Here is a 25,141-nt window from a genome sequence, read left to right as displayed (position 1 = left end):
GCAGGGTGTCTACACTGCAACATCAGCCCAGTGTTATCAGACCCTTGGTTTGTTAACTTCCAGCTTGAGCATCTACTGTCTTCTGAAAGCTCAAATAAGAAATTGTTGAACATGAGGCCCCAGCATCTACATTGCATTATACAGATATGAGAGCAGCCACTCATATATTCTAACACCCTCCCAAAACGTGGCTACTCTACTCCTTCTGAAAAACTTGACTGTCCACCAAACTTGACTGTAAGTTGGCCATAGTACTGGGAGATACTTTTGGTGGACTCCCACCACGAGTCCAGCAGGGCTGCATCTACACTGCAAAGCAGTAAGGCTTGAACCCTGGCTTCCTGCCTTGAGTCAAGGCTCAAACCCTCCACCTCTTGGAATCCTGGGACCCTTGGTTAATGTGATTTGTGTGTAGATGAAATAGGGGTTAGGCTTGAGTCTGAGTTCAAGCTCTGGGCTTATGCTTCAGTGCAGATATATCCAGAGAGGCTAAAGACACTTGCCCTAAGGCAGAGAGCTAGTGCTCAGTAAAGTCAGTCATATAACATGGGCAGCTTCTGTCTCCCAATCCTGTGTTCAAACCCCTAGTTTGACTGTCCAGGTGAGGTATGTAGCCAATAAGTCAAGATATCAGTGGCCCATCCAATGCCTTTGCCACACCTCTGTCCGCTGTAAGCACAGAGAGTTTCAGAAAACAGGAACTACAGGTTGCATCTCCCTTATCCGGCATGCTGGGGACCTGACAGGTCTTGAACAAGAGAATTTGCTGGATGCAGGGAGGTTCAGGCTTCTGCACCCAGACAGCCCTGTGCTCTGGGACTGCTGCACCCCCAGCCTCAGCCTCCCTTCCCTGGGATTCTGGCTCCCTCCCAGGCTCCCCAGGGCTGCCACAGAGCTCTGACCAGCCCCTGCCTGGCCATGGGGCATGCAGGGGATCTAGCTCTCAGTCCTGTGGCAGGGTTACAGCCCCTGCTACTGCGGGGCAGGCAACTGCTCCAGCTCCCAGCCCCCCTGGGGCTGTTGCGCTGGCCACCACACTCTCATCTGGTAACTTCACAATTGCCAGATTCTTTAATGAGCTCTCAGGAGAGTTTCTGAAACAAATAAAAATGGATTGCTTTGGTTAAAAACTCTGTAGTTGGTAGAAATAACAAACTAAGATACATATCTAAAACCACCTGTAATATTCTGGACCACCACTTCTCATTCTCTGTGCTCATTAATGCCTTGTTTATACAGTGCTGATGTAGCCAAAAACTGTGGAGGAATAAACTGAGGTCCAGGGAAAACTTGGTGACCACAGCAAGGAATATTTCGCAGACGCAAACCTGACCCATAAACAAAGTGAGGTTTCAGTATTGCAAAGCACAGTTTTGGTGTTTCAAAAGCAAAACCAGGCATTCTTTGGATAAAAGTTCCCATTTCATCTCAAGTGTCAAAGTTCAGAGGTTTCAGATTCACCCTCTGGTTTGGCCCATCCCCAACCAAATACCGTTAATCTGAAGAGAGAGGTTTTTTTTTAAAAAAAAACAAAAAAACAAAAAAAGTTCATTAGATGCCAATGGCTTCAACACTGGCTGTGGAGAGTGAAAGATCAATGCACATCCTAATTCTAAGGCCCCACAGCCTGGATCAGTGTTGGCAGTTCCCCCAGCGTCTAGAGAATGGGGGCCTATTCTAAATAAAGTTGACCATGTGAGTGAGCATATGCTTTCATGGCTTGTTTTACTGCCAGCATGGGAAATCTCATAGTTCTCCTCTGCAACAGCTTCTTGGATGTCATACTTTGGAATCCCCTAGAGTAGAAAAGCCTGCTTCTTTGGCATTCACTTCTGTGGGAATGCTACACAACTGTCTAAGGGCACTATCAGCTTTTCCTCTTTGCAGTCAGCAAGAGCTCCAGGCCTCTGCCACGTGCACAACATGTACTCATTCTGCCACCCAGCATCATCGCTTTAAGGTTCACCCCCTGCCAATACCACAGGAACCTCCCTAGCGCTGGCTGGAAGGGCCTATAATCTGAACCCTCCCATCTTGCTCCCAGAAGATTTTTCTCCCACGCAGCCCCCACAAATGCTATAGAAACACTGGACTGTGGGTTTTGTGACAGCAGCCTGCATAACGAATGGTCAAGAAAGCACCTTGAGACAGAAGCCAGGAGCAGCTCTTTTACACAGATCTTTTCCGTCCCATTCTCCAGCCAAATACACAGAGCTAGGCTATTTCACATTTGACAGGTAGACCCAAGGCTGTCCTCTATGCACATACACTCCCCACTCGGGGAATGAGAAACACAATGCCCTTTCTTCCTTTAGTCTCCTGTGTTCTATTTTACTACAGATACTCTGGTCCCCCCAAAAGGATCTCTGTTCAGAAGAACCCTCGCACCTCAAGGCACTGTCTTCTCAGAATTTCTCTTTTTTGCTCCAGGATATTTTGCTACTGCTTGTTCCCCACTACAGGCCCACCCTCCTCTCACCTGCCCACAGTCACAATGTGGAGAAGTCTTTGACGTTTTTAGATTAGAAAATAGACCTATTTTCCTCATCTAAACAAGGCTCTAAGGGGGGAGAAAAGACTCAGAGTCACAAGGTGCCTCTAGCCCATTGGGTCCAATGGGCTAATTCATTTCCTATAGAATCTGGCCAGGATCAATTACAGAAAAGTGAGGACTAACAATACACAAAGTCAAGCCAGTAAGGCACCAATTCAGGCTCACACAGAATGGATGCACACCTCAGAGTTATAAAATCACTCTGCCTAGCCCTAGGCTGTCTAACCCTGTCAGCCATTGACCAACTTGAGACTGAATCTGAAATTTGATGAGGCAGCTACACATTCTTCCTGCAAAAAGCAAACCTGCCGGCTACTCAACCTGCCTCCTTTCTTGGCCATTTATGTTAAAAGCCGTACTTCAGAACACAGGCCTCAGAAAGGGAGGGCAGGGGAGAGGATAGATCACAGGGCCATCCAGTGTGCTGCCTCTGAGGGCTTTATGGTCCCTTGAGAGAAGCAATAACCTCTGCTTTGAAACTAGCTTGGAAACACATGCAGAAATGTTGAAAGCGAGCAAAGCTCCCAACTTGGAAAATGGCAGCTCCCCATGGCCAACATTTCCAAGGGCAAAATTACAGTGTGTGAGAATTACAGAGCTGAAGACAAACCAGCAATCTGTGAGGAATTCAAGTCACCAGGAGAAACAAATTAGGGCCACAAAGATAACAGAATTAGACATGGTCTCCTTTTAACCCCAGCTCTATTTTTAAGACAGTTTTTTTAAAAGGAATTCTGTTTATTTGTTGTTGTGCTGTTAAAGAGTCTGTGAAATTGGGCAGAGAACTATTCTGAACCAACCTTCCCCATAATTTGGTCTCATTACATGGGCTGTGCGAAATTATCCCCATGTGTGCAATTTTAAATAGTGACAGCCAAAGTCCAGAATTGTGCTGCAAAGAGAAAGCCCTCCATGATCAAATAATTCTATAGGCTTCAGTCAACATGCCAGCTAGGAGAGGGGTGATCACTGTGGTGTTCTCTAACCTTCTTACGGCTTATCCCTACTGAGGGACATGACTAGAGCTAGAGCCCCTGTCTTCCTCTCAACAAAAACTCGACGGACTGCACTAAAGAAACAATTTACGTCCACAGTAATGCCTCCTTGTAACTGTTCTTGTAAGTTCTGGGAATCAATGGAGCAGTTCACGTGAGGAGGACAACGCAACATTAATCCTATTCCCTTCCCCCACAGGAGAAACTGAAACCTGAATGATCTAGAGCAGAGGCTCATTTGCTAAATCATGGGCCTCCCCAGCACGAAGTGCAAAATGCCCAGAGGTGGAGGTGAGGTGGGCTGCTCTACTGTGCCAGTGCTAGCACTCAAAGTGATTATGTATGCATGGGGTCTCTCAAACCCCAGCTGCTGCACAAAGCCTATATTCATGCTGATTTGGACCCCTGGTTGGATTTTTTTCTAGTGCGTGAATGTGGCTTTCTGTAAGTTAATTTAGTGATGCTGAAGGTGGTATTTTGGCACAGGAAGAAAAACAACCACTAAATTTATTTATTCATGAAGCAGATACGGCAAGAGCAGTAGCAGTACAAACTACACTTACACTGCTCTGTCAACGTGCCTCAAATCTGACCAGAAGAGAAAGCCCTCCAACCTTGAAGAGTAGGTCAGCCTCTCTTACCCACTGGGGTTAGGTCTATACCACAAAGTTATTTTGAAATACCTCCAGAGTCTACACAAGGCAATCACTATTTTGAAATAAATTCAAAATAGTGGTTGGCTTATTTCAAAATTGGTAAACCTCATTCCAAAAGCAAAAACGCCCATTTCAAATAGCTATTTCTAAATAGGCACTGCTACAACAGGGAACAGCGCCTATTTCTAAACAACTGATACTGCGCCCAGTGGCTCTATGGCAACGTCTACACTAGAGAATTTTGTAGACAAAATTAGGGTTCTCTCAACAAAACTCGCAGACCATCTAAAAACAAAATGTGTTTTGTCGACAGAAACTGTCAACAAAAAAGCCACGTACATGCGCTGGGGGCCCTTTTGTCGACAGAGTGGATCAAAAGATCAATCCACTTTTGTGTGTAGATGTGATCTAGCGACAAAAAGTTTTGTTGGAACATCTCCTCTGACAGTAGCTTCTGTAGACAGATACTTCTAGTGTAGACATAGCCCAACTGTATAGATGTATTTCGAAATAGCTAAGTGCTGTTTTGAAATTCATCTTTGTGTGCAGCAGCATTATTCTGAAATAAGATCTTTCGTAATAGCTCTTCCAGAATAGCTTATTTTGAAATAAGGCTGCTGTGTAGAAATACCCTGAGTTTTCGGCCTCTCTGAGCAGCACCCTACCATAGCTCAAATGAGAAAATGCCACCCATCACAAAGACCAAAAACAAGTGGCACAAAACAGTCATTCAGGGAAGAAACTTAAAGGGTTGCGGGATTTGTCCTTGTTCCCTTATAACCATATTTTCACAATGTTTAGGAGGTGATATAAATAACTTTCAGTAACAGAAATGAGAAGACACCAAATCTGCAAGAAACGTAAGGACTTTTGGAAACAAATGAAAGACGACAATGAGGGACATGTGAAAGGTATGTCCAAGACCAATAATAAGGTCGTTAATTTGCACAAACTGTGGTAGCAGTTTCTGTTTTCCATAACCAATTCAAGGCCTAGGTGAAATGAGTTTGTTGATCTCTGTCTTTAATGTCATCAGATAGTACAGCGATGAGCATGGCATAAGAAAGCGTTCAGAAAAGGACAGAACAGAGCAGCACTGGTTGTTACCAGTCTGGGACTGAAATGAACTAAAAATCTATAGTGTTTCATCTCCTACAGGTTGAACCTCTCGAAGCTGGCACTCTCTTGTCCAGCACCATTCATAATTCAGCATGACTTTAACTAGCTGGATGATCACTTATGGGTGTGGCCAAGTTTCCCATGGTCCCATAACATGTGTTTCTAGCTGCTAGTCCTGGCTCTCAGTGTTCAGTGCTGTGATTGAGCTGTAATTTACCCCTAAATGTCTTCTAAGAGCCCAGTAAGCAGTGAAAGTGTTGGCAATGTTATTAGACAATATTGACCTCCCTTGGCTCAGCAAATTCTCTCCTCTGGCGCTGATCAGGTCCTGAGGGTGCAGGATTAGAGAGGTTCAACTTGTACTACCAATCCTTCAAGCCACTCAGTCCCCTTGCATAACTATCTTTCTCTGCCACTCCTGGTGGGATGAGCCTTCCCATTAGCTACAGATCTAATATAAACCACGTAATGTCGTCTCCTGCAAGCCTCAGCACATTAACTGGCAAGATTCTTCAGCCAGGAATTAATTGGTCAAAATATCCTTAATGTTTGTGGACCAAGACAAGCTTCACACTAGAGAGAGACCTGGATGAAAAAAACAATGTACCTAAAATGGCTAGCTGAGGGAGGAGAAACAGATTGTATACTTACCAATGGAGGCTGCTAGCATATGAGACCACATCAGTATCAGGTGCAAATGATGAAATCTGTATCTAATTTCTAGGGGTTCAGCTTCCTGATAGGGAAACTCAGATCTTTTCCATTGGGGCTTGGGCCACTGCTTGCTTTGATTAATTAATTGCACAGCTTCCATCCTTTTCCTTTTTTTTAAAAAAAAAACCACCCAAGTGTCCTATAAGCACCCACACTGAATGTGAAGCACATACACATACAGCATCATTATCAACAACAGAGAGTCTGAGCAACAGTCACAGCTAAATTACAAGGGGCACAACACAGCTGACATGGCACGATAATTTGCTAGGCAAAAAAATGACTTGCCTTCCCCTCCGCAAGCCACATGCTACACAGCAATTTCAGCTGCAGAGACGTGCTCCCACTTTTAAAGGGAAACTGGTCTTTTGTTTTAAAAAAGGAAAACAAACAGGGAGATTCTGCAGTTCCTCCCTCCACAGCCCCTCTACTCCTTAAGGCTTAAAGGCTCACAACGGCCATCAGGAATTACCTAAAGCCTGGATGCTGAGGATGTTGCCACAAGCTGAAAGGAAGTGTTGCATTTCCTTTCATTAGTGCCATGTCCTTTAATCAGCCTACTAAGGATGCTGCATATACTTACACATGTGTATAGTATTACCCACGTGCATAGTGACGTGCATATAATGGTTTACAGGATCAGGACCTGAGACTCAGCATTAGCACTTTTATGGGCAATGTCTTGTTTTTCTGAAGGTCTACATACTGGAGGTTGAACCTCTCACATTCAGCACCCTCCGGACCTGACCAGTGCCAGATGACAGAATTTGACAGACCACGGGAGATCAATACTGTCTAGCAGCATTACCAACACTTCCACTTCTGATTGGGCTCTTAGAAGATGTTTAGGGGTAAATTACAAATAAACAACAGCACAGAACACTGAGAGCCAGGACTGGTGGCTGTAAGCAAACTTTATGGGACCACGGTAAACTTGGCCACACACAATAAGCAGTCATCAGCATAACTAAAATCATGCTGGATTACAGATGTTGCCAGATAACAGATCTCCAGATTAGAAAGGCTCAACCTGTAGGACCATATAACCCTGCACAAAATGCCCCCCTCTCCTGCCCCACCACGGGCACTAAATCTCATGGCAAACCAGAATGCAATACACATCTACAAGAGTTCCACCCGAGATGACACCATCCAACATTAATCCCAGGAATACTGTGAAGGAAGAAAGTTGTTATTGCTAAGTAGGTTAGGCACATTTTTTTAAACTGCTTTAAAATTGTCAAGACACTCCCCCAGTCAAGGTCTAAATTATAGTTTCTAAATTATATATATTAATAGCTAAAGTATATAATTATAAGAAAGGTCTATAATCATAATATATTTAAAACCACCCATATTTTCACAAAGGTATTTTTAAAAACCGAAACACTTTTCCCGTGATTACAAAACAACTTCTAGGTCTGCTGCATTGAAGCTGGACAGCTCACAGAGGAAACTAGAGTCAACACATTCTGTTTCCAGGAGAGGAAGCTGCAAATGTATTACAGGGAGTATCATACACAATGATGATGACAAACAGGAAAGTAAATACACGAGGGTCTCAATGCAGGGAAAACATTTCAATAGTCCTCTCACAAAAGGTGGCAAAACTGTGTTGCTATGAAACAAGCCAGAATTGAAAGAATTTTTATACAAATCTCACACAAACAATAGAAAAGTTTGTACTTGTAAATCAGAATTCCTAGCCAAAATGGTGATTAATAAAATTAACAGTTCAATTATCTCAATCGAGTCCCTATTGAACTTGTGTCAACATCACAACTACTGCCACTTGGTACTTGAGGTAGGCTCCGGACAAAGACCAGAAATTGAATGGACCATGAAGAGTGAAATCTTCTCACTGATAAGCTGTGTCTACATTAGCCTTTTTTACCCACCCATTGCTAACACTGGTGCAGCTAAACCTCACTGGTGTAAATGGTCTCTCCTATTCAGGGGTGGAATACACAAAGAAGAGAAGGAATGAAGAAGCTTATATCTCCACCACTTATGCTATGCAAATTCAATGATCAAACAGAAGATCTAAATGTCCAGCCCATTCAGTCCAGCACTTCATTAGTTTCAATTAAATAATTTCATAACTGTGTATGGGAAAAACAAATATTTTTCAACGATCTACCAACTATACCATAATAAGGCAGGTTTACTGATAGGATATATCAGGATTTAGTGGATGCACCTGCAGGACAAGAAGCATTTATGTACTTAGTCACATGGTCCTCGCCAGAGTATTATTTGAGTACTTGTGTTCTAACCTTGATTCCGCCCCTCATTTGTTGTAAGTGATAACAGCTCTTGGGAATGTAAGAAATGATTGATTGACCATGTCACCGTCCTCTGAAGCTATAAAGCAGAGAGCTATATGGAAGTGCCAAGTAATAATGATGAAGAGTCAGTTTTAAATTATAAAGGCAAATTTAACAAAAATAAAGAAAGTCAATGTAAAATAAAAGTGGCTTGTGTCTTCTTTTCCCCAGGTTATTATTCATATCCCTAGCTACCAGCACAATACCTCACAGCTGCAGTTTAAAAGCCAGTTATTTAATTAGCTTAATCATGATTAGAAAAGCCATTAAGACGCAAACAGTTGCCAGATAAGGTCCTGATTCAGTAAAGGTTTTACATGTTTAGCAAAGCACTTAAGCATGTACTTTACTCCGAAACTAACTAGCCATTGTAGGTTTTCATTGGGAATAAGCTGTTGAAGTACAGTTTGTTGCACTGCACTGGGCGCAAAACTTTTTCAATCCACAAGTGATATTGACAAGAGACATTAAAATGTGTTTTTTGGAAAAGAAAGAAGCCCCAACTGCCTACAACACCCAATTCTCAAGAGCACAGAGCTTTATCTACACAGTCACTGAACTAAATGAAAAGATTCCTCTTGACATCAGGAGCACAATGCAAAGCTTGATGAAGAACAGTAAACCAGAACTGATCACTGTCCCTAAAGCCATGAGCCCATCTGCTCAAGGACATTCACCTATGTCAAACCAGCCTGCTGAGGAATAAAATGTGCAAATTAAGATTCTAAAATACATGTTTTATAATAAAAACATTGCATGACCCCGACCTACAATGGTGCCACCAAGCCCATCAACAGGAGGGCTGGAGGGGGACAAAAGGGGCAAGTGCCCGAGAGCCAGGTATTTCAAAGGGGCCCAGAGCTCAGCTGCCACCACTGCAAAAGTAGTAGTGGTAGCGTCCACCACTCCAGGCTCCTTTGAAAGGCTGTGGCAGTGCTGCTGTGCCACCCCACATGACTCTGAGAAGGGACATGGGGGGCAGCACCATGGACAGAGCAGTGCTAAGAGCCGATTGCCCTAGATCCCATCCATTCCACCTTAGGCCCCACCCAGGCCCGCGGTGGCTGTTGGCCCTACTGGCTGCCACTAAGGCACAGCTATAATAAAATAGGCAACAGAAATAATTTCATTTACTTTATTGCTTTTTCATTTCTGCTGTACAGATCAAAGCACTCCACAGAACTGGCAGTCTGCAGTACTCTGAGAGCTAGGGAACAGTTACAAATGTCTCATGGAGCCTGAAAAAATACAAACATTTAAATTAAATTAACAGAGACAATAGATGAATTACAGGTATTCATACCCCAAATGCAAACTACTCCACATAGGTTCAGGGGGTTAATAATGTACTGAGTTGGTGCAAGCACCTGTTTTATTTTACTAGTCCCAGATCATGCAGGCCTTACTTCTCTGCTATGTACTCTTCAGTCTGAGTTTGGCTGCAGCGTGGGAATTATCCATCACTCTGACAGGTCTGATTGATGATTTAGAAATTCCTCCTTGGTGGGACTGTACCTATTTATGGATCTTGTATACAGGTGCAAATGCAAATATTATATCTGTGTTTTGCGATAGCACTTTTCTTTTTCTGACTTTGAGCTTCATAAGCAGCATGGCAGACCATTGATTAGCAAAAGCCCAAAATGTGCTGCATAGTAACAAAAGTATCCAAAATTAATGGCTGGCAATGAGCAATTTAGAATTTCCTTTACAATTTGAAAGGAGAGGCAAGATTAAGAAGCAATTTGAGTATGTTCTATCTCTGAGTTTAAAATAGATATTGCCAAAGGTTTTTTATTACAATAATATATGAAAGCAGCATCCAGCTAAGGGGTATGTTTTGTGTGAGAGAAATCAGGGTCCTGTTTTACAATAACATGGACACAGAGCCTCAACACAGTCACCCTAATTCTCCTTCCCTGTAGGCCCGTGTTTTTATAATGGAATTGTCATCACTGTTAATTTTAATTTATACCCGTTAGAAGAAAACCAGAGTTAATTTATTATGGACAAAAATAATTTCACTCTGAAAATAAGACATTTCAGAAGTTTACATTTGCAATGTGACAAGGATTATTTTGTTTAATAACCTTGTTCAGCAAGAATTCAGTCAAAATAAAAAACCCTAAAAATTAGATTATACTATAGCAACATTTTTGTTGACTGCTGCTCTATTTGATATGACCCCAGTTTTGCAGTGTTCTTAACTTCATGCACCTGGTAGTTCCTCTGAAGTAAAAGGAACCATTCACGTGCTAAAAATTAAGCACAAGCTTAAGTGTTTTGCTGAAACACAATTCATGGCCAATATTTAGATGCAACAATTTCTCTTATTGTCTTCAATCTTATGGTGTTGCAATAACACATTCTTTCCACCTTCCCAACTCACAGCCATGGAAATCTGACAGAGAGACCGGGGATGGAGTAATCAGGAAACTTGTTCAACTTTCAGTGGAACACAGGTCTAATCTCAGCACTGCAGTTGTGGGCCAAAAGGAGTATCTGAGAGCTGAATCTGTGCGTATTTGTTCCTGTATACATATTATAAATAAATATATGATCATCCTGAATCGTCTTAGTTTTGACTGCTAGGAAAAAAAAAACCAAGAAAATTTATAAATGCATTAAAATTAGTGTAGCTGTGTGCAGAGTTTTAAAATTTTCACAGCCTTAAACTAAAAGGGGGGAAATGCATCAAAGAGCTTTGGGGGGGTTATGTTGTATTAGAAAAGACAGAGCAAATGTTTTTCCTTTAGGCTTGTGCCATAGGAAGAAATATTTCCACAGCTATAATGTTGTTAATAGCATCACAATGCCATGTTAATTATTATTTGATTAGCATTAGCAATGTGAGAAGAAGTGAGCAGGATACAAAGTACAGTCTCGGCCCTGGAATGCTTAAAAGAGAATTAATACAGCATCCCTTGCCTGACATTTTTTACAAATAGCTGTTCAATTGATGGAGACTAAAAAAACCAACAGGAATTGATTAACTCATGTAAGACCAACTATCTAACACGTTATCAGAGCTGGCAGGACTAAAATGGACCTTTTCATTCCTAAGAGCCATCCAAACATAGCTCAGACCACTGGTTAGGGATGGAAAAAGTGGGATTATCGAATTACGTGGAGAGTTTGAGTTTGAGAACTGGATGCCCAGTTATGACATTGATGTTTTGAAATGAGTTGCCTTACTCAACAAATAATCGGCTAGTTCTCTATGCAGCCGTCCACATTAAGCACTATCACCCCCAAGGCAAACTCAAAGTAAAGGTAAACAGTATGCAAATACAGAGACAGGCCAACTCATTCCTGCAGCTCTGGTAACAAATGGTAACAAAACAGACTAGTAAAAGTTAAAGAAGACTTAAACCCATTCTAAATGGTGACAGGCAAGATCCTCCTTCCAGATCCTCATGCAAGTACTCTGCCTTATCAGCCTGCTTTCCATATGAGTGTGGCTCATGTTTCTACAGCAATGGCAGACAGGGAGATGCTGGACTGCCCAGCTGGATCCTGGAGAATTAACTTTAAACAATATGGAACTGAACTGTACAGACCTCACCCAAGCAAAAACCTCCTGTGCGCTTCATTGAGAGTTTTATCTGAGTAGGGTCTCTAAGATTTCACCAAATCTTACTTTGTGTGCAATCAACAATAACACCAAGGGATGCTCAAATAATAGTTATTTGCAACCATTTACTTACAATAGGGATAACAAGGAGGACAGTCAGGCTGAGAAAATAAGTAGTAAACTGATTTCTTTTAAGTACGTGATTAAGAGTAGAAGTCTGAACAAGCAGCAAAATGGATTATAGCAGTTTTGGTTCAATGCAGCTTTAAAAAATAAAACATTACCACATGCAAGGCTAAAAGGATTATCATTCCAGCATGTGGTTCTCTTGGTCTATCTGCCAAGCTCTGAACTGCTACTGCAACTATCCTCTGCATAGCTTCCCCTCATCTCATCCCTCTGCTGTTCTGCTCAACCACTACACATCTCACAGAGCTGGAAGGGACCTCAGGAGGTCAAGTTCAGTCCCCTACCCGGACCAAGCACCCTCCCCAATAGTTTTTTTTTTTAAACCTATTTGCCCCAGACCCCTAAACAGCCTCCTCAAGGATTGAACTCACAACCTTGGTTTTAGCAGGTCAATGCTCAAACCACCAGGCTCTTCCAAGAGACATACAAACACTGTGAGAAAGATTATTGTTTGCCAGCAATCAGAGGCCAGTGCACGTAGACTTCAAAAGGCAGAATTTAGCTCTTTTCAGGTTTACAGTTGGATTTGGACTCCAATTTGTCTTTGCCGCCTCCTCCTGTTTTTTTTTAAACTTCTTTTATTTTTAAAATGGCTTTGTAAATTTAGTGATGCCAGAAGATGCCAGATTAAAAGCCCAGAAGAAAAATGATTGATGCTAATCCCAAAAGCTCACACTGGATACATTCATACACAGCAGCAGCCACACAGTACATCTATCTTAGGCACTCCCCATGGTCCTCAACACTATAATTTCTGAACACATCACAATCTTTAATGCAGTCTCAGAGGGGTAGCCATGTTAGCTGGTGGCTTCACAAAAATATAAGGGGTCCTGTAGCACTTCAAAGACTAACAAATTCATCTTCTACACTGTGAAGCAGTGCAGTGCTATGCTACTATCCTCATTTCACAGAGAAGAAAAGCCACACAGAAAGAGTAAGTGACTTTCCCAGGGGTCTCCCAGGATGTTTGTAGCTGAGCAACAACTGAATCTGAGTCTTCTACAGTCCAAACTAGAGTTCAAACCACTAGACTATCCTTTTCAGCATCATCCTGCCACCATGCCTCACTGCTGCCTTGGAAGGACGACCTCTGCACAAGATGAGGGTGCTTTGGAATTTACAGCCCACTCCAGCCTTGAATTCCCTTCTGAGGACTAGTAATAAGTGTTCCCAGCATCACAAAACGTTGTGATGGCTTTTGTGACATGAGTAGCTGAGCACCAAGAAATGGAATGAGAGCACTAGCTCATAGGCCATCATGCAGCCATCAGACAGAAACTTTCAAACACTCCAGATCAGAGCCAGTGACCAACAAGGTAGAAGATTCCATATTCCATTAGTCATTCAACCACCATCAGATTTTCCCTTTCCTAGCCATTTGTGCTGCTGTAAGACCTGGTAACATAGAAATGAGTGTCCCCTTCCTGTCCGAGCAGCTTCACTGAACTATCCAATTTGCATCAGATGTAGTTAGCACAATGTCCTAGCATATATATTGAAACATCTCCATCATTAACAATGACATTTTCAAATGAAACACCACAATTCAGACTAAGAGGTATTTAAAAATAGATTCCAGTGATCGTCATTCTATGTATGTATACATCGTACTATGAACCCACTGGAAAATAGTTTGCCAATACATTTTTACAAACCATGGATATATCATTTAGGCTGTGTCTGATCAGAATAAGGGGATTTTGAAAAGTGCGGGTCCTTTTGAAAAGGAGCCCCATGTAGCCGCACCGAGCCGCACGCTTTCGAAGCGCCGTGGCGGAAGCATCCTAATGCTAATGAGGTGCTGAATATTCAATTCAGTGCCTCATTAGTAACCTTCGAAATATGGCTATTTTGAAGATTTGTGCCCATGTAGACACATAGTTACAGTTATATTTAATGAAAAGACCCAGTTTTTGGAAAGTTAAGGTAGCACAAACCAAAAGCAACCTTCCCAAACAAACCTGAGGGATTGTTTTAAACCAGTACTACATTCTGATTTGTATCTTTGTAACACAGCTGTGAGATACTGTTTTGGGCTCATTAGACTCCCATCATGCTTCATTAAAATCATCATACTGACACTCAACAACAAACATCTTTAAATCACAAGTTGCTCAGCTGTACGGCAACAACATTGTGAAAGATCTGAAACAAAATCTTTGACCTTTGATAAGAGGGGAGACACACAGACTTTAACAATATCTACTGAACTCAGCAGACTGCTAAGCCACCTGGTAAGCTATAACGTTATCTATAATGTGACGCCCTACACGCAGTAATATGTAACAAATACACAATAAAGAAAACATGTTATCTGATGGAGTTTAACTCAGTTCAGCTCAGCACTCTAAGGTACAGTTACAAAAGTTCCTGAAAATTTGTTCACATGGCTTCCAATATTAATGAACATAAGCACAGATTCCAAGTGCTTGATTATAATATTGAAGCATTCATAGGAACAAAATTATCACGTATGCAGCAGAATCCAACAGCCTTGTTACAAAAGGCTTTACTTATTAACTACAATAAAATACATACTTTAACTTACTGGTGAGGGGGGAGTTTAATTTACGCTGACCATGGAGCATATTGTAAAATGGGTGACACTTAAAAAGACTGACTGATAACAGAAATAGAGTTAGTAGCTGGAGAAAATCCACAAAGAAAAATGCTTCACGAAGCCTAATGTGACTTCACATTAACAGTAAAACACTCTAGACCAAATCTTGCCAATTCACACAAGAGTTGGTGTAACAGAATATAACGGGATATGCCAGAAGCTGGGAATGGGTGACAGGTGGATGGATCAATCACTGGGTGATTCCTGTTTGTTCATTCCAAAGACAGGATACTGGGCTAAGTGGCCCTTTGGTCCGACCCACTATGGCCATTCTTATAAAGTAAGAAACTCCTTTCCATTTCAGGACAAGCCACCACATTACAACGCTGGTCTTTATGCTACAGGGCTACGTCTATACTACAGCAATTTTTTGAAAGAAGCCCTCTAAAAGAGTGCATCCACACATAAAAAAGATCAAAAGAGCAATCTGCTCTTTCGAAAGGGAGCATCCACACAGCCCCATCCTTTCGAAAGAACAGGCCAGGGATCGAAAAATCAGGGGCCATGAGGATTGCTCTTTTGTAAAAAAGGGCCTGAGGACCATCTACACACATTTTCTTTTGAAAGAAGGTGCTCTTCCTGAAACGGGAGTGGACGAGCGCTTTCAAAAGGACCACTGCATTCTTTTGATTAAATTTTGAAAGAATGCTTGTTGTGTGTAGACGCTCTACTGGATACTTTGAAAGAGCCCTTCTTTCAAAGAATGCTTCTTACTGCTCTTTTCTGCAGCAGCAATATCATCTCACTACTCCCAGGCCATCAGGCACTTAATTGTACAATGCTTCTGGAATTTTTACCGAGCTGCACCTATTTCCCAATCAAACCACTCCCCTGTGGACCTGTTACACATTCCTGCCATACTTGCTAGGTGTATCTCATGAGCCTTTTGGGAGGGTAAAAAGTTAACATATACTGCTGTTTGCAAAAAGGTCTGTAGCTATTTGCACCTTATTCTTTCCAGCACACAGTTCCTTCCAGTCAAATTTATAGACAAATGTTGAGTTTAGCTAATATAAAGTGCAAAAAAGGTCTAAAGATGCCATTCCATGCTTTCTTTGCTCATAGTCTAAGAACAGTTATGTTGCAGGAATATTCCCATCAGGGATTATATTATTTATTTGTACATATTACATCTATTACATCTTGTTAACTGTATAGAGCTTTTGGAGTTCCTTCACAGGAATGCACAAAGTACAAAATAAGATATTATGGAAAACATGAATAGGTGACAAAGATAAATAGGCCTTTTTAATTCTTAAATGTCCTTGCATTTGAGAATTAATGTTGAACATTTCCAATCTTAGTAGCACAGCTTGTGCTGTTCAGAAGTAAGACTTTTTAATTTCAGTGGTAAAGTATACATACATATTTAATACTGTTAAGAGTGGGGTTGGCAGCTACATGTTTTCGTAAAAAGCCCAGTCTTTTCAGGATTACACAAAATGACTAACACAAAAGTAGTCAGACTTTACAACAGAAAGTGACATTTAAAAAAAATGAACTACCAAATCTAAACCTACGGCTCACTCTGTGTCACACAGGTTTGTGATCTTTAAAAGATGTTGACTGAGAGTCAGAACTAGGATTCCAGTCCCACCTCTACTACAAACTAGGTGTGTCACGTTCGGCAAATCATTTAGCCTATGCCTACACTACCAATTGATCAACAAAATGTTTGCATTCACAGGGACTTAACATAAACGACAAAAGTTTTGCTGCCGCAAGTGTAAACCTTGCTTTGTTGGCAGGAGTCCTCTCCTGTCTACAAAGTGAAAGTCACTCATTGGGGCTAGAAGTATTTTGTCAGCAAAAGTGCAAACAAACTGCGCTCACACGTACCAACTTTTAGCAACAGAGCTGTATGGACACAGATTTGTCACTAAAATCCAGTTTCTCCATCTGTAATGGAGACAATGATAGTGATGTACTTCATAGGGTTGTAGGGAGACAATTAACATGTTAAGGCATTACCCTTAAACGAAAGGTGTTACAGAAATGCAAAGTACTACTGTTTAATTAGGAGGAGGAGATAAGAGAAGACTATCATGAGGAAATGAGACTACTGTCACACATCTGTGGGAAAAACAAAGTCACTTGTGACAATCACAGAGCTGCATTCCAAGACTCTGAAGGTAACAGGACTTCCTTCAAAACTTCACAGGTATCACCAGCCCTTGGAATGCGGTTCTGCAATGACGTCAGACTCGCAGGCGATCTCTCCCTCTCATTTCCCTGGGTCTTGCATCTCTCTTGTGCACACCCTGAGGGTACCACTATTTCCAATAGACTTCAAATGGAGTTTTGAGTGCCAAAGGATTGCAACCAGGTCTGCTGACAGAGAGGAGCAAAGGCAGCAGCTGCATAGGGGTTGAGCTCGGAGCCACTTAGTGGGGGCACCCAGTGTTTCTGTCTGGGTGCCACTAAGGCCTGACTGCCATAGACCCTGCCTCTTCTATGGCACACAGCCAGGCCCCGCTCCCAAGTTGCCCTGGGGCTTGCAGTGGCTGTTGGCATTGTTCCCTATAAGTTGCATGCTTGAGCGGCTGCCCAGAAGACATTCAGGTGCTGCCCAGATGATTTGCAGAGCACTCACAGATGTCCACAGCCAGAAACATATGTTTCTATTCCTGGTGCGTATCTGCACATGCCTCAGTGCTCATAACAAAATTTATTCTGCCCATGGATGGAAAAAGTTGGAACACTGGCTGTTGGCCCCCACTGGTTGCAACATTGGGCCTAATTGGTGGTTTACTGCACAAAGCACTGAACTGGGACTTGGGAGACTAGGGCTCTGTTCCTGGCTCTGCTACTCTCCTTGTGGTTGCACCTTGGCAAATGCCTCTCTGACTCAGCTTCCCAGCCATAACATAGGAATAGTCACATTGACCTTCTTTGTGAAGTGCTTTGAGACTTAGTCACATAAAGTGCTATTTAAGAGCTAGGTACTGCTACCTCTGGCCACTTGAAAGACCTGCTACAGACTTTACAGTGTATACGGGAACACATGCTACCTTGATCCATTTCAACATCACTTGTATGATGAAACCAAAACTAAGCAAGAAGAAACTGAGTATGTGATTCAACATCCCCCTCAAAAATTGTAAGAATACCAAAGAATTCTACCCAATGTATCTGGTCTGATTGGGTTCACACTGTTCTCCCTAGATGCAAAGAAAAAAAAAAAGATTTTTTGTTTGAGTCCACTACATCAGTGAGGAGCAAGAAGGGTTAGGGACAGAGAGTTCTCTCTCTCAGTTAAAATCTTGCTTTGATTAAATTCATGTTCTGTAATTTCTGTGTTCAATTCAAATTATACAGAGGATATTTTGGGATTCACATTTTAATTGCTTATTTATAAATATATCTGCAAAACTTGAAATGATGCGTATTAATAACCGGATAGCCTGCAAAAAGTGTGTATGTTGGGGGGTATATAAGTATACCCCCACACACGTACAATATATGAGTCTGTCTGTTGGTACTATGTTTGTTCAAGAACTGCTGTTAAACCATTAGAGCTACAACCATAAAAGTTGGTATGCAACTTCCTCTTACGCTAATTTAAACCAAGGTCAGGGTTTGGCTGTGCCTGGAAAGTGGAAATCCCAGGGTCTCCCAGAACACGGAATGTGAGGAGGCAGGAGGAGGAGTGAGATGAAAGGAAGGGGCACAGACAGGAGGGACATCATACTGAGAGATGCCACTGTGGAAAGCTGCAACACCAAGAGAGGCCAGCAGGGCTGGGACTCCACCATCTTGCTGGCCGCAATGACCAGGTAAGTAGCTCTCCCGTCTGAAGCCCAGAGCCTGCATCCCTGTGGCGTGCCTACAGGCAGCAGAGGGAGCTGCTGGGGGGCAGCTCCCAGACAGGTTGCAGGCCACGGGAGGGAATGTTGGAGGCAGCTGCTGGAACATCGCCCAACCCAGACGGCCCACAGGCCATTGGGGGCAGCTGGAGAAGGGGCAGCCCCCTGAAGCCTGCCCCCCAACAGCCTGCAGGCAGGCAATAGTGCCAAGAGCCTCCCCCCCGCCACACACACAATCTGCAGGCTGAATGGAGGCCACGGAGGCTTATGGGGCAGCCCATGGAGCCTCACCACACCTTCAACTGCCTACAGGCTGTGGGGGGGAATCTGCAGGAGAGAAGGGCAACCTCAAAGTCCTACTCCCCCCACAGAAAGCCTGTAGGCTGTGTGGGGCAGCCCCCAGAGCCTGGCCAGCCCTGGAGCATTCACAAAAGACACTGCAGGACAGAAGGGGCTGCTGGAGACTGAGGGTAGGTCCCAAACGCCACCCTTCTAGACCACTGCAGGGCTGCGGTGGGGGAGCAGCTGGAGGCCGGGGGCAGCCTGCAGAGCAGAGCCCCAACCTCCAACAGGCTGCAGGATGGGGCAGTCACAACCCTAAGCAAAGACTCCCTGGAGAAGCTGCAGGTCTGGGCAGCAGCAGGAGGCTGGGGCCACCCCGCAGAGCCCCAGTCCTGACCTGACAAGAACAGCTTCAGATCCCTCCCTCCCAGAAGTTGCAGGATGTCGAGCACAGCGCTGGCTGCCTCAGGAGGAGCCGCTGGCCAGGGAGTGCTGCTCTGGCCCCCTGGGAGGAGCTGCTGCAGTAGCAGCATCACTCTCACTGCCACAGGTGGCTCTGATGACCCCCCCGCACTGCCTCTCAGCCCCATGCCCTTGAGTCCCCATCAATCCTCTGCCCCTCTTCACCTCTAAATCCTCACTCCAGCCTTCACTCTTCTTCATTTTTGAAAAATACTATCATTGAAAAAAGGCATGTATATTTTTCATTTTCAAACCTTGCTGCATTTACAGAGCTAGCAATGCCAGGTACATCTGCTAGTAATAATAGAAGCGCAAATGTGGGATCTTCCTTCAAAGCCAAAGGTTAACATTCTTTCTAGGTAAAAAAAGATGACTACTCAGCCCTAATCTAATTCCAGTCTGTCATCAATTCTATGGCCTAAAGCAGGGCCCCCACTTTTTGTCCCTGCAATTAGCAGTCCCCCTAACCCCCCAAACTGTCTAATGTAATCCACGTTGATGAAAATTTTGGTTGTGGTCATATGAAAAAAAAAGCCCTTTCGGCATGTGTACGGAAATAGGTATGTACAATGTAAAAAACTTTATTAATCAGTATATAAATGTAAATACATAAAAACAGCAACATATTTCAACATTCTGAATGAGAGGGATGAGACTGACGCCCAACAGTGGATCATGCTGCAACCCCCCTTATGAAATTGTATGCCTGGCCTGGTGGGGTCCACACCCCACTTTGCTTACCCTGGCCTAAAGTTAATCATAGATTCTGACTCAGTTTCCCCTTCTTTAATCAGAATGCTTGACTCATCATCATATTGCAATAGCTAATGTATGTAGAGTGCTTTGAAGATTTAAAGAGCTACAAATACTAATCATTACTGGTCTGAGACACAAACTGGACTGTCAATGTGCTGACCAGATTGTCACACTATTATGCAGTGTGTATCCGAGGTTTAAAGTAACATATAGGTCATCTTATTAAATAACTTAATGGAAAGTAATTTTTGAAGTTATTAGCCACACCATTTTTTATTATCTGAGTTGTTCTACTGGATTGAATTAAAATATTTTATGTTCTGTACTAGCAACTTTGCAAACTGTCATTCTGAAAAAAAAAAGAGAAAGAAAAAAAAGGAATACTCCAGAAAAGTGCAGAACTTTTTCCATTTTTAATCTAAAAAAACCCACAAAACCCATTTAAGCAAAATCTGCCTCTTAAACTAAAATTTTTATGCCACGCACAACCCAACGGCTAAATTTTACATCTGAGTTATCGCTCCGCCCCTACAAAACTTTCCTGGAAATGATGAAATGGTTAGGCTCTAGGGCTATTACAGAGTGGTCGGCTGGCATTTATGCTCTCTGTTTAGACAGACATTTCCTGGCCTTCCTACGAAAGAAGATACTCAATTTCTCTGTCAGAAGATCCATTCCCTTTTTCCCCTCTTGCTAGAAAAGTTAGATGCTATGTCCCTTTACTGGAGCTACTGTAACAAATGGGTGAATGCAATAATGAAAGCCCCCACCCTTTCAGTTTTCTCTGAGTAGAACTGGTTTCCTGAAAAATAAGCAAAATCGTTAAAAAACCCCTATTGTTTTCCAACCTCATCTACTGTATCAGAGGAATTACCATTTTCTGTACACAAAAATGACAGGAAATCACAGTAACTGAAGAGTAGCCTAACATCTTCTCAACTGATCCTGCAAGATACTGATGATGATCAAAGGCCTTCCAGAATTGGGTTCCTAATTGTCACACAGAAGAAAAACTTTTTTTTAAAAAAGAGGTAGCATAACAACTAACTTCCCTAAATGCACACAGTTCAATTTGAATTAAACATGGGGCCAAACTGCAACATATTTTCCCAGTCCCCTCCAAGCTTACACTGTTTTAAGTTAGTCTAAACAAATGCAAAGATTTTTTTTTAGTACATCCTGTTGGTTTCTAGACATTAAAAATGTGTGTATAAATACATGGTTTATGCACCCACTGACTCTACTTATACAGTGGTTTTGAAGATAGGGATATCAATATGGAAAATATTAAATAGTACAGTACATGATGAATCATGACAGAGAAAGCTCATCACCTAACAAATTATTTTGTAAGTCTTTACAGTGCTACATAACTGCTTTTTTGTTTTGACAGTATAGTACACATTTCAGTTTAATACCAAAAGGCTTACTACATACCTAATTACACAGTGTTCAAGAAACATTTTCCTCCTTGCTGTTACTGCCTGACAAGAATAAATGAAGAGTCCCTCTAGGGGCTGTACAGTAAACATCTTAAGATGCATTTGATTTTAAACCATGTTTCACAGTACTGACTGCTGTGGCGCAAGATGCAAACTGCCTTTACAGCATGTAAAATGCATTCATGAGGGAGAGCACAATTTTGAAATGTTTATCATCTCTCTTTACAAAATGCAGTGTAGCTGTATTTCTGTACCTGCATATCATTCTGCTACAAGCAAGCAAAATCGTAACCCTTATTTTCCTCTTGTCATCTATTAGTGAATTCTGCACGCAATTATTTTCTGCACATAAAGAATCCTCTTTGTTTAAGAAATGAAGGACAGAGTTCCGTTCCTTCTCCCAAAAAATAACAGGTTTTCACTGACCCATCAAAAACTAAGCAGAGGTGATTTGCTTCTGTGTGGTTTTTCCAAAGGAACAAGCGAGTAAATGCAATTCCAAGCCCCACATTTCAAAGTGCATTTTATCTCTCTGACAGCAGCTGCACCTGTCACCCAGGGCATTTTGCCTTATTCATGAATTTGTCAGCATTTCCCTCCATCAGTCCGTGGATTTTTAGACACTTTGTGCTTGTCAGGACTGTGTAGTCAACATCTTTCTTTAAGGGTATCACCAATCCAAAGAGGAACTTTTCCTTTCGGTAGATATGTGCAATGAAGACAGCACAGATGCTCAGAAAGAAAATCAGCACAAGAAGAGCTAATCACAACATATGGACCCGCTTTGACCTAGTACTAAATTCTAACCCAGCCTTCATTAAACTGGGATTTACTTATCACACTTCAAATCTGCACGGGGAGAGATGCACCTCTGGGTGCCATTGTCTGTGCATGTCCTGCCTAGCCATAGAGAGTTGGGTATGGAAGGCAACTGTATTATCAGCATTTTCCTCCTTATCCCCCGGAGAGAGTAGGAGGGAGGAGAGACTCCTGGTGTCAGGCTGCCACAAATGGACGCCCTCCCTTTCAAACGCCGGCCTCCTTTGCCAGCGAGCGATGGGGACAGAGAGGGCTGCGCCTCCTGCGCGTCAAGCATCCCACAGTGCCGCACAAAAGGCCCCTTGCGGCAGGTGCCTCAGGACCCCTCCCTCTCCCAGAGCCCCGGGTCTGGGGCTGTACAGCTGCAGCTCCCAGAGCTGGGCTAGCAGCGAGCGGGGGATGCCGGGCGGAGGAGGCGCAGGGGTGGGGGGCGAGAGGGAAGGGGGCAATGGGGCCGCGGGGGGCGAGCCGGGCCCGGGCCCTGCCCCTTACCTGCCACCGTGTACCTGTCCAGGTAGTTGAGCACGTTGCCCACGCTGAGGATGCCGGCGGCCGCCACGCCGGCCCTGCCCAGGCTGGGGGGCTTCCGGCGCGGGGCCGGGCGCTCGGGGCTCTTGCCCGCCGCCGCCGCCGCCGGGGGGTTCATCCTGCCCGACAGGGTCTGCACCTCGCCCTCGGCGCCCCGGCCGCAGCAGCCCCGCTCGCCCCCCTCCTCCTCTTCCTCCTCCTCGTCCCCCGCCCGCAGCCGCCCGCCGCAGCCCGGGCTGCCGGCCGCCGAGCCGCGGCTCTCCAGGCACATCATGGGCGGCGGGGAGGAGCCCGCAGCCTAGCCGGGCAGAGACGCAGCGGGGCCGCTCAGCGCCGCATCCCGCCGGCTCGACTCGGCCCGGCCGCCTCCTGCCCGCGGGACCCGCCGCCGCCACCCTCTGACAGCGGGGCGGGGACAGGCGGCCCCGCAGCCCAGGCCCCGCCCCGCCCGGCTCCCGGCAGCCCGCCAGCCTCGGAGCACACCTGGCGGCTCGGCTCGGCGCGGCGCTGCCCGGCCCGGCCTCGCCTCCCTCCCTCGGGGGTCACACGGGCCACCCGCCCGGCTCCCCTCAGGGGAACCCAGGTGCTCCGCGTCCCCCGCCCGGCTTCCCAGCATCCCCCCCCCAGCCCCTCTGCAGTCACCCCCGGGGAGCCCGGCCCCGCGGCACAGAGGGGAGCACCAGAACCGGGTGCTCACTGCCGCTCCCTCCCCAGGAGAGGGGCCCTTCACCCCAAGCCACCCGGGCTGCTCAGGAGTCCCTGCTCCCCACCCCCGGGACTGGCCTTTTAGGGCGGCCTGTAGCCCTCCCGCCAGGGCTCCCTCCAGGCTTGGCCACGGTGCACCCACAGCACTCAGCTCCTGGCGCCCAGCCTCAGCCTCGAACAGAGTGGAGCACTCTGCCTGCTGCTGGGGGTCACGGCCCTTCTGAGCGGAGAGGCCAAAGAGTGTCAGACCCTTAGAAGGGGATTAAGGTGCTCTCAAGGGAGGCACCTTCTGCATTATCACCTCTTCTTTTGCAGCCCAGGGACTAAGGTAGAGAGGGTCCCAGTGACTGAAGCCCTCTACCTTGAGTCATCAGTTTACACCGTGGCACAGCATGGGTAAAACACTACCAAATCAACCTTCCCTCCCCAAAGAAGTGGATTTTGGAACAATTCCATTATAAAGGGGCTGAAAACTGATCAAATCTTCCACGTGCTTAAAAAAAAGAAAAAACAAACTTACCCACATTCCACCCCCGCAGCAAAAAAAAATAAAAAATCATCACTGTGGAACCTACAGGCCTATGTGTGGTTCACTGTCCCATGTAGTTACACTTAGACCAGGTATGCAGAGAAAGAATTAGTCTCCTCTACAGCTTAAGCTGCCCACCAACTGATCTTTAGCTCAAGCTGTAGATGGAGCTGTACTAAGCTCCAGAGGTCCCAGGTTGGAGTCTGCCTGTGGGCAGTTACAACTGCACTAAAGATCAATCAAATTTGCCTCAAAAGATAAAGTAGAAGTGGTCAGAATGACAGTTCATATACACACAGTGGTACTGACCACAAATAAGGGCTGGAATGCAAGACAACTGATGAGCTACCATGGAGCTGCTAAAGAAAAATGGGTTTTCAATCAAGCGACTCCTTTGAATCCATTGCCCTTATCCACACCGAACCTACTACAACATGAGGGCAACAATCTTCATAGCCAGGACACAGGTGAAGGAAATGTACTTATAAATCATCCATCATGCTCTCAGCAAACTAAGGCAATGGGTGTCACTCTGGGAAGAGCACAGGAGTAGTGCATGTGTTAATAATGCACAGCTTTGTCACACATGGTCGCTGTTGGAAACAAGTACAGCTGAGTTGTGCTTATCCCAGGGCTGGGCTAAATAAGTACTCTAATGAGACTCTTAGAATTTAAGGTCAGAAGAGAGCATCATGATCATCTACTCTGCACAAAGGACCTTACAGTCTGCTTTCTCTATGTCTACTCAGGCAATATCTCCTTAAAATTCACATACATATAAGAAACAAGTTCACATGCATGTAAAAATCTTTTTACCAACACTTGTAATTGTTCACATATTAGTATGTCTAAAAACATATAGAATTTAAGTGTGTCAATTGTGAAGTCATTAGTAAAAATTAGCAGCCTTCTTGGATTGCTAGGGTTTTCAAGTAGCTTAGGACAGTACTAATAAAAGGTAGACTATTCTAACAATCTGCGTTTAGGATATTGATTGTGTAATCTAGAAATTTAAAATTAGAATTAAATTGGGAATAATTTACTTAATTTGACATGCAATG

At 44.1% G+C, this 25,141-nt stretch overlaps 1 protein-coding gene across 2 annotated transcripts in view; it reads right to left on the bottom strand.

Annotated features, from left to right (window-relative positions):
* Positions 1-23,120, bottom strand: part of LOC142023220 (sphingosine-1-phosphate transporter SPNS2-like) — a 172,780-nt gene extending 149,660 nt beyond the window's left edge. For both annotated transcript variants that reach the window (XR_012648168.1, XM_075013966.1), the window contains exon 1: positions 22,811-23,120. Coding sequence is in view for 1 of the 2 variants with exons in the window: in XM_075013966.1 (XP_074870067.1) it covers positions 22,811-23,120 (310 nt within the window). In the remaining variant the exon portion in view is untranslated. The remainder of the gene's footprint in view (positions 1-22,810) is intronic.
* Between the last annotated feature and the right edge of the window lie 2,021 nt (positions 23,121-25,141).

Source organism: Carettochelys insculpta, chromosome 19, assembly GCF_033958435.1.
Source record: "Carettochelys insculpta isolate YL-2023 chromosome 19, ASM3395843v1, whole genome shotgun sequence".
In the NCBI taxonomy this organism is placed as follows: Eukaryota; Metazoa; Chordata; order Testudines; family Carettochelyidae; genus Carettochelys; species Carettochelys insculpta.
This window is presented reverse-complemented; position numbering and strand designations above follow the sequence as displayed.